This window comes from Oxyura jamaicensis, chromosome 15 (assembly GCF_011077185.1).
Source record: "Oxyura jamaicensis isolate SHBP4307 breed ruddy duck chromosome 15, BPBGC_Ojam_1.0, whole genome shotgun sequence".
Taxonomy (NCBI): Eukaryota; Metazoa; Chordata; class Aves; order Anseriformes; family Anatidae; genus Oxyura; species Oxyura jamaicensis.
The window spans coordinates 3,472,477-3,480,217 of record NC_048907.1 but is presented as its reverse complement, the minus strand read 5'-3'; the positions used below and the strand labels follow the sequence as shown (position 1 = coordinate 3,480,217).

At 47.4% G+C, this 7,741-nt stretch overlaps 2 protein-coding genes across 5 annotated transcripts; one reads left to right on the top strand and one right to left on the bottom strand.

Moving 5' to 3' along the window:
- Nucleotides 1-659: 659 nt before the first annotated feature.
- SNRNP35 (small nuclear ribonucleoprotein U11/U12 subunit 35) lies at nucleotides 660-5,693 on the bottom strand. 3 transcript variants are annotated; one of them, XM_035340519.1, is made up of 3 exons: nucleotides 5,555-5,693; nucleotides 3,149-3,382; nucleotides 660-1,870 (listed from the first exon to the last, which is right to left on the bottom strand). In XM_035340519.1, exon 3 carries the CDS (start codon nucleotides 1,865-1,867, stop codon nucleotides 1,070-1,072), a length of 798 nt encoding a protein of 265 aa, XP_035196410.1. In that variant the 5' UTR covers nucleotides 1,868-1,870; nucleotides 3,149-3,382; nucleotides 5,555-5,693; the 3' UTR covers nucleotides 660-1,069. The 3 variants fall into 3 exon arrangements, with proteins under 3 accessions (XP_035196410.1, XP_035196408.1, XP_035196411.1); XM_035340517.1 differs by lacking the exons at nucleotides 3,149-3,382; nucleotides 5,555-5,693 and adding an exon at nucleotides 2,453-2,584; XM_035340520.1 differs by lacking the exons at nucleotides 3,149-3,382; nucleotides 5,555-5,693 and adding an exon at nucleotides 2,076-2,404.
- On the top strand, nucleotides 2,640-6,883 carry RILPL2 (Rab interacting lysosomal protein like 2). 2 transcript variants are annotated; one of them, XM_035340521.1, is made up of 4 exons: nucleotides 2,640-3,015; nucleotides 3,787-3,938; nucleotides 6,014-6,124; nucleotides 6,563-6,883. In XM_035340521.1, exons 1-4 carry the CDS (start codon nucleotides 2,671-2,673, stop codon nucleotides 6,585-6,587), a joined length of 633 nt encoding a protein of 210 aa, XP_035196412.1. In that variant the 5' UTR covers nucleotides 2,640-2,670; the 3' UTR covers nucleotides 6,588-6,883. The 2 variants fall into 2 exon arrangements, with proteins under 2 accessions (XP_035196412.1, XP_035196413.1); XM_035340522.1 differs by lacking the exons at nucleotides 6,014-6,124; nucleotides 6,563-6,883 and adding an exon at nucleotides 5,534-5,996.
- Nucleotides 6,884-7,741: the final 858 nt, after the last annotated feature.

The window sequence follows — 7,741 nt, the reverse complement described above, 5'->3', positions numbered from 1 at the left end:
ACGCACATCCTGACAGAAAATAGAGGGTGCTTTGCCCTCTGGTTTCCCCAATTCAGCTAGAACCAGCAGCAAGCCCAGTTGCCAGAACAAGATTTAAACCCTGAGCAGACAGGACTTCACTTGCAGAGAGGAGGAAAGGAGAGTTGGATGCAGCTGCAACCACAGCATCGAGCCCTGACATCGTCCTTCAGTGACCGCTCACATAATGACCGGGGATGGTTTCTGACCTGCTTACTCCCGTGTGGCGTGCATTCCTCTAATAAAGGGAATGACACCCTCCCACGATGATAAAAATAGATTTCTTATTACATGATTCTCTCATACCTTACAGGACTAGTTAAGGATGGAGTATTACTAAAGATCTCACCTCTCCCAGTGTCTTCAAGAAAATAAAGTCACTTCCCTTCAGCGTCTGGTTTGGGCCACATTTTTCAAAAGCTTTGTTTGCTGCTATTGTTTCATTTCTGTTCCTTCACAAGTGACTTCATAAAGGGCATCTGTCTCACAAAATGAGCGTGAACATCTGACGCATAAAGAATTAAATATGGAGTTCTCTCATGAACACTAATCCAAGCAGCAAGTAAGTGTCAAATGAGTTTTGTACTCAATTTCAGTGGGGTGCCAGTACACGTAGTGCATTTCTTACATTATTTACCACGTCAAATTATTAATAGGAAAGTTTAATTTCTCTGAAGAACAATTCAACAAAAGGTGTCTTAACTGCACTAGGAACCAAATTACAGAGAGCTGCTAGCAGGTGAAAGTCATAGGCATAAGCCAGTAACACGACCACTGCTGGTTCAGGGAACGCAGCGCACAGCCCCAAGCTGACGGTGACACCTGCAACTGAATCATGTCCGTGTCCTCCAGAAGGTGCAGCAGCTTTATCCAGAGGCTGCGGAGACCAGAACCTGCCGCATCACCTCCTCCATGCCAGTTCATTTACCAGGATAGCAGAGGCAGGTCCCAGCCAGCAGTAAGGGCAGTAGGACTTGGCTCACACTATTCTAGGGGATGATAAAAGTAGTCACCATACCCCCATTGTTCCCGTAAGACGTGGTGCTGTCAGCTATCGATGCTTATCATCATCTCTTTGCTTCTTGGTATCTCTCTCTCTGCTTCGGTCTCTCTCTCGGTCTTTCCTGTCTCTGTCCTTCCTGTCTCTTCCTCTGCTCCTCTCCTCTTTGGAGTCCCTATCTCTCTCACTTTCACCCCAAGCCCACGACCGCTCCCTTTCTGGCCATCTCTTTTCTCTGCTCCTTTCATGGTCTCGGTCCCTTGTTCTCCAGTCCCTTGTTCCCTCTCGAGACCAATTTCTTTTCTCTGCTGAGCCTTCTCCATAGAAATCATTTTTCACATTTGGCAAATTGATGGGCTTTCGGAAAGGTCTGTCCCGTCCTCCGAACCGTAGCTGTCCGGATTCTTTTTTGCCTCCAAACCCACCTCCAAGCCTCCGAGGAATCCATCCTTTGAGAGTTCTTTCCAGTTCAAAGTCCACAAAGATCTCGTGTTGATCGATAACGAGCCTGTTGGCATCTCTGTGGGCCTTCAACAGAGCACGTTCCTCTTTGTACTCAATAAACGCATAACCCTTGGAAAATCCTGTGACCAAATCTCGAACCAGACGGATCTTTCTGATGTCTCCATACCGGGAAAAGACCTCCTTTAACTTCTCTTCTGTTGTCTGAAGATTGAGCCTTGCTACAAACAGGGTGAGGTGAGGATCTCCCGTAACTCCCTTGTTGGGTACATAACGTGCCAGCATAGCCCTCCATATGGCACGGTCATGGGGCTCTTCATCCGTGCCATCGATGCTCCCTGCTTTGAGGGGGTCATACTCCTTTGCTATGGGGGCCCAGTCATTCATTGTCTAGTAGAAAAAATAAATAAGCAAGAGTTACACATACTCACAGGTCACTGCTGATGTTTTATAAACAAAAGCAGGAGGTGTGACAAGCACTTCTAGCACTGCTGTACAGCATTTTTCATCCAAGAATCCCCAAAAATGTGACAAAATGGTCATGCCACTATTGTTAGATCCTAGTTTTTCAGCAGGACACCACAGCGTTACGTACACTCGGTACGTCCTGAGGCCCAGCCTGTTCAGCAGCAGCGATCTGCCTCCACAGCAGCGAGCAGCTCGTGTGAGCACATACACATTTATAAAACGCTGCAAAACCCTTCACGGGGTGGTGCCGGCCACCTCCCACGGCATTACGCTGAAAAACTCTTCCCAGAACACAACAATCCTGAGAAATAAATTATTAAAAAAGCCTCCAAAGCCAGCCCCGGGGCCCAGCGAGGCCCTCTCGCGGCTCCCGGAGCCTCCCGGAGCCTGCGACCGGCGCTGCCCCGCTGCAGCCGGGCCGGGCGGGCGCTGAGGGCCCCGGGGCTCGGCGGGACGGAGCCGCCCGTCCTGAGGGCTCCCCCCGACCCCTTCCCTTCCCCTCACCTCTCCTCACGGCGCGGCCCCACGGGCGGGAGGAGGAGGCGAGGAGAAACGGCCGCCTCCCCCGAGCCCGCCCCCGAGCTGAGGCGAGCGCTGAGGGGAAGGGGCAGGGCGAGCAGCGGCTCCGCCATGGAAACCCCCGCGGGAAGGAGGAAGGAGGGCAGCGGGGGGGAGGCCTCTGCCCGGCCGGCCCGCCCCGGGGAAGGGAGGCAGCGCCGGGCATGCAGCACGGCCGGCAGGAGGAGGAGGAAGAAGATGAGGAAGAGGAGGAGGATGGCGGCGGCGCGGAGAGCGCGCTGGAGAAGAGCCCCTTCCAGCTGACGGCCGAGGATGTGTACGACATCTCCTCCGTGGTGGGCCGGGACCTGCTGCAGCTCAGCGCCGGCCCCCGGGCGTCAGCCGTCGCGGCCCGGCTGCAGTTCAACATCGTGAGGGTGCTGGAGATGCTGGAAGCGCTGGTGAGCGGCGGCAGCCTGGCCGAGGAGCAGCTGCGGCTGGAGCGGGACCGCCTGAGGAAGGAGGTGGAGGCGCTGAGGGGAGAGGGGGCCCCGGGCAGCGCCCGGCAGGTGGGTGCGGGACCCCTGCGGGGGTCGGGGGCTGCCAGGGAGCTGTGGGGGTCCCTGCCCTCGGGACAGGCCCTGGGAGCCGCCGCATGCCTGTCGCGAAACCCATGTTAACGCCAGAGGGGTTGGAGGGTACCTTCGTTGCCGTCAGCAGGCTCTTGTCGCAGCCCAAGGGGTCTCGGAGGGGCCACGATCCCTCGCTGTGATCCCTCACTGCAGGTTTACGGGTAGAGCTCACAGAAGTTTATACACACAGCTGCAGGTTTTCAGAGTGTGAATCCACAGTTGTACAGCTCAGCACCAGTCTGTCCCACACAGACGCTTTGTCATTTATTGTACAGTAAAGCTTTTGTACTCTGCATAAGGAAAGCTGATGAACGTGACTAAAAATAAATAAAAAAATAGACATTAATAAAAAGGCCTTTAGGAAACAGAATTCTGTTCTCTCTGCTACAGCGTTTTGGTGTGATCATAGGTTTCTCAGCCTCTCTCACCACCAGAAAAGCTTGCTTTCATTTTCAGCTTCCTGGCAAATGAGATCGGAAACTCTTTGGAACAGGCTGGTTTTAGATGTGGTCAGAGCCTCAGAGGTAGGCCCCCTACTTGGTTAGGGAAGACAGAAAATATGAAAAATAATAACTGCTTGAATAAAAATCAGGATTGTGAAAAACAGATACTAGGAGTTACTATGATTTATAAAATTCTGAGACTTTACTTTAGGAATGCCCAGTTTTTGACAGGTTACAAGATCACATTCACCCCTTTATTTTGCAGCTCAACCTTGGACCAGACAAAATGGTAATAGACCTCACAGATCCAAACCGCCCACGGTTCACGTTACAAGAGCTGCGAGAAGTGCTGCAGGAGCGTAACCAGCTGAAAGCTCAACTTCTAGTGGTGCAAGAGGAGCTACAGTGCTATAAAAGGTATATCATGCAAAGAACTAATAATGTTGTCTGGGGAGCTTATCAGATCAAAGTATTCCAGGTTTGAGCATCTAGTTTGGGCTGGGCACTGTCCAAATGTGGAAGAGACATCTTTGCTCCTAAGAGCCTACGAATAAGCAAAGAAATGTGGGGGTACAGTGAAGCATCCATGCAACATAGTTTTAAAACTAACTTCTCTCTTAGTCTGTGCAGTTAGCAGCCTGCTCTGGTGGTTGTCCCACTGAAAACCTACGTACGGTTACTGCAACTCCACACGCAAGCTGGATTGTCATGCACACAAATTAACCTACATAGTCACGGCAGTTGCACACGTGTTATTCTTGTCTAAAGCCACATACCAGAAGATCATGGGGATTTCCATCTCACTTTAGTCAAAATTTCCTTCCTCCTCCAACATGCCTCTTGGGTACAGATGGGAGTATGCTAGCTTATCTACTGTTCTGTTGTCCCCAGAGTGAGTGTTGCATTAACACAGGAAGGAGACTGTTAAGTGTTTTCATTATCATGGAGAAAATTTTATTTTTAAAGAGTACCATCAGGAATTTGTGTAAGACACTTAAATGATGCAAAACAAGTTCTTTTGGAGAAGGATCTCTGTTTTTCTAGAAGGGAACAGCCTGGGAGAATCAGTGTGGTCCAACGGATGGGATGCAGGAGGGGTCTTTCTCTTGGCGCTACAAATTGTTTCACCTACAAGGCCCTTCTCCCCACCCACCTATGCCCCTCATCATCTGGCTGCATTATAAGCTCTTTGGGGCAAGAAATTACTTTTTAATCCAGACACAAAATGTCTGAGCACATAAGATTTCAGTTATCTCAGCAACAACCTCTTAGATTTGTTAAGCCTGCCCTTTGCCTCATCTGTAAGAGTCAAGTAAAAGCCAAGAAGTTAAAGTTAAATCCAAGAAGTCAGTTTACAAACTGTCTGCACAGCAGCAGTTCTCACGTAACAGTGAGGCACCAACTTCCCCGTCCCAGCTGACTACCTCTGCAGTGCAACCATTGGAATAGCTTCTTGCCTTTTATTTCCCAGCTGTGCTATACTGCTTACTACACACCAAGTTAAAAATTAATGGTATGAATGTTTTACATTTTTGAGTGAATGTCACAGTGCTTTGTATCTAGAAAATGCATCAAGGCTACTTTTCGGTTCAAGTAGTGCTATGTGGTTTTCTCTTCATACAGTGTTACAGGTTAAGCCAAAAACCACCTTCCCTTTAAGCATTCACATAAAACTGCGGGGAAAAAGGGTACATGCGAATATGTATTCTAAAATGCCTTGTGTATGTATTTTTGATGGCCATAAAACAGTGCTGCTTAGCTACTTTCAGCCTTCAGCTACTGCAGTAACAAGCTTTGATCCACTCAGTTCTTCAGATAGAAGAGGTCAGCTCAGGGTAGTAAGTTAGCATGCTGCAAAAACACAGAGTAATATGCAACTGGTAAAAATTTAGCCTGATTCCAAGCAGGAGAAGCTGAAGAATATGTGGTTACAACCTTGTAAAGTATAACAGCACAACAGCAGCCTGACAAAATCTACAGCTCAGGCAAAGCCTTTCTTTTCTGCTCTATAGGATGGAAAGAGGAACACTCACCTGCCTTGCAGGGAAAGCTGGGAATCTCCCTTCTGTTCCCAGTTGCGTGGCCTGAGTCTCCATGGCTGCGCTGAAGGTACCATGGATCCACCCAAGCCAAACGTCACTATTTGTGTCTGCATCCTGTTTGTGTCTTTGGACTCTTATCCAAATCCATTGTGTGACTACACTTCCCTTTCACTCGTGTTATGGTTTGCCATTTTTCCTTCATTGAAATGTCAGCTCATTACTTTTTTTAGCGTTCTCATCACAGCATAGCCTAAGCAAAATTACAATGCAGCAGTTATTCAAGGAAAACATGAATAATTCATTAAAAGGAGTGGGCCAGGCTGCTGTGCCTGTCTTGGGAACACCCCTTCACCCATGTCCCAGGCTGCCCACTGAAGGACTAAATGCGGACAGCAGCGCTATACGAAATGCTATGCACAAAACCACAAAAAAATGTATTTCTCTTGCCAGTGGGATCATCTCACAGACAAAGGACCAAACTCAAGAATTGGAAAAAAAATCCTGTGGCAGCAGCCCAAGCACCAGCAAGGACAGAGGAGAGAAGAAAATCACCAAGCGTCTGTAAGTTTGTGTTTTTTTTGTTTATTTGCTTTTTCCACCTTTTTGGCAGAACATGGGACAAGGACGTGCCTCACACTTAGTGAATCCAGGGATGAAATCTGAACTTTGGCCTAGTTAGCTGGACATTGTTTTCTCCTCTCTATAAAATTAAAAGCTGATAGGGAAATCCTTTCCTGTGGAAAAAGTACTCCCCAGGAAAGCAAGCTCCACCCTGGCAAGCAGAATCAGCACTTCAGAACAAATGTATGTGAGTTGGGTCCTGTTAGCACATGAAAGCTCATGCCAGCTGTCCCTGGAGGTTTGTTTACATTGTATGCACACAGCTGTACACAGTACCCACATGCTCAAGCCTTGTCCTTAAAAGTTCCTCAAAACAGCAGGACACGGCAGTCGCACTGTATGATCCTTCTTTTCCATTTGTACTTTTTTCTTTTGCAGGTTCTCTTTTAAACATGGAAAATGAACATCCTTGAGAACTTGTAACCATTTGTGTTCAGAAATGGCACTGCTGAAAGCCTCTGAAGGAGTTCGGAGTCGAGGATTGGAAAAATAAAGCATCACTCTTACTGTAGAGAATAAGCAATCTCCTAAGAATTCTGTTGTATAATATTCTTTCACAGAAGGTTTTACTTTACTTTTTTAGAAACTGTTTTTCACTTTTTGCATTGTTGGATTTCTGCCAGATATTACCCATCTGGAAAGAATAACTGTTTATATGAGTTTTTTTTTATTCTTATTAAAAGAGCCTGTGGCCACACATTTATCTGGTCTGCCTATCAAAATGCTCAGCCCAAAATGATTTTATGAGATTAAGATTTTATTTATAAAGGATATATGCCATTCACAAGTGCCTTCATAGCAAAGTGCTGGGAAAAAAGCACCCATTCCGATTGTATTTCTCACTGATGTTATATGGAAAGTAGCTCTCTACTTTACCCTAACACACAACTGCTTGAAAAAAGGTCCCTTGTTACTTTTGTTCTGCCCTTCTTTGCGTTAGAGGGGCCTACACAGGAGCGACCCTTTGGGGTCAAGATGAAAGATAGAGAACAGCACAGCAAGGGAAAAGCTGCTGCATTGTGCTTCGCACGCATTAAGGACTGGTAACATTTGAGAGGCACAGACAAACTCAAATTGGAACAGATGCACCAGGCATTTCATTTGACAGCTGAAGGCCTTATGTGGTAGACAGTTGTGTTTTTTCATAAGCTCTGCTTTTCAATTAGCTGATAGGAGCTGTGTATTAGCCTAAGTAATGACACTTATCACTAGCAGAATGATAGAGGGCAAACAGCAGAAAAAGCTTGAAAAATACCAATTAGATTCCACATTTAGAAAAGCAGAATTTCAAGAGCAGTGGAGTCTGAACAGACATAAAAAGAAAAGTGACAGGAACCCCACTATGATCTTACGCTCTTCAGAATTAAAAGTGGGTTCTGCAGTCTTTTGATTCCCGCTCGTATGCTAGCAGCATGGAAAATATAGGGCACCTTGCATATCTGCTCAGAGGCACAAGGCAAACGTGGCTCTGCAGAAGGTAGGACTGCAGGCTCAGAATTTATTGGCAACTGTACAATTGCAAGGTGACCAAGATGTTTGACCTAGGTAGGTTAGTTT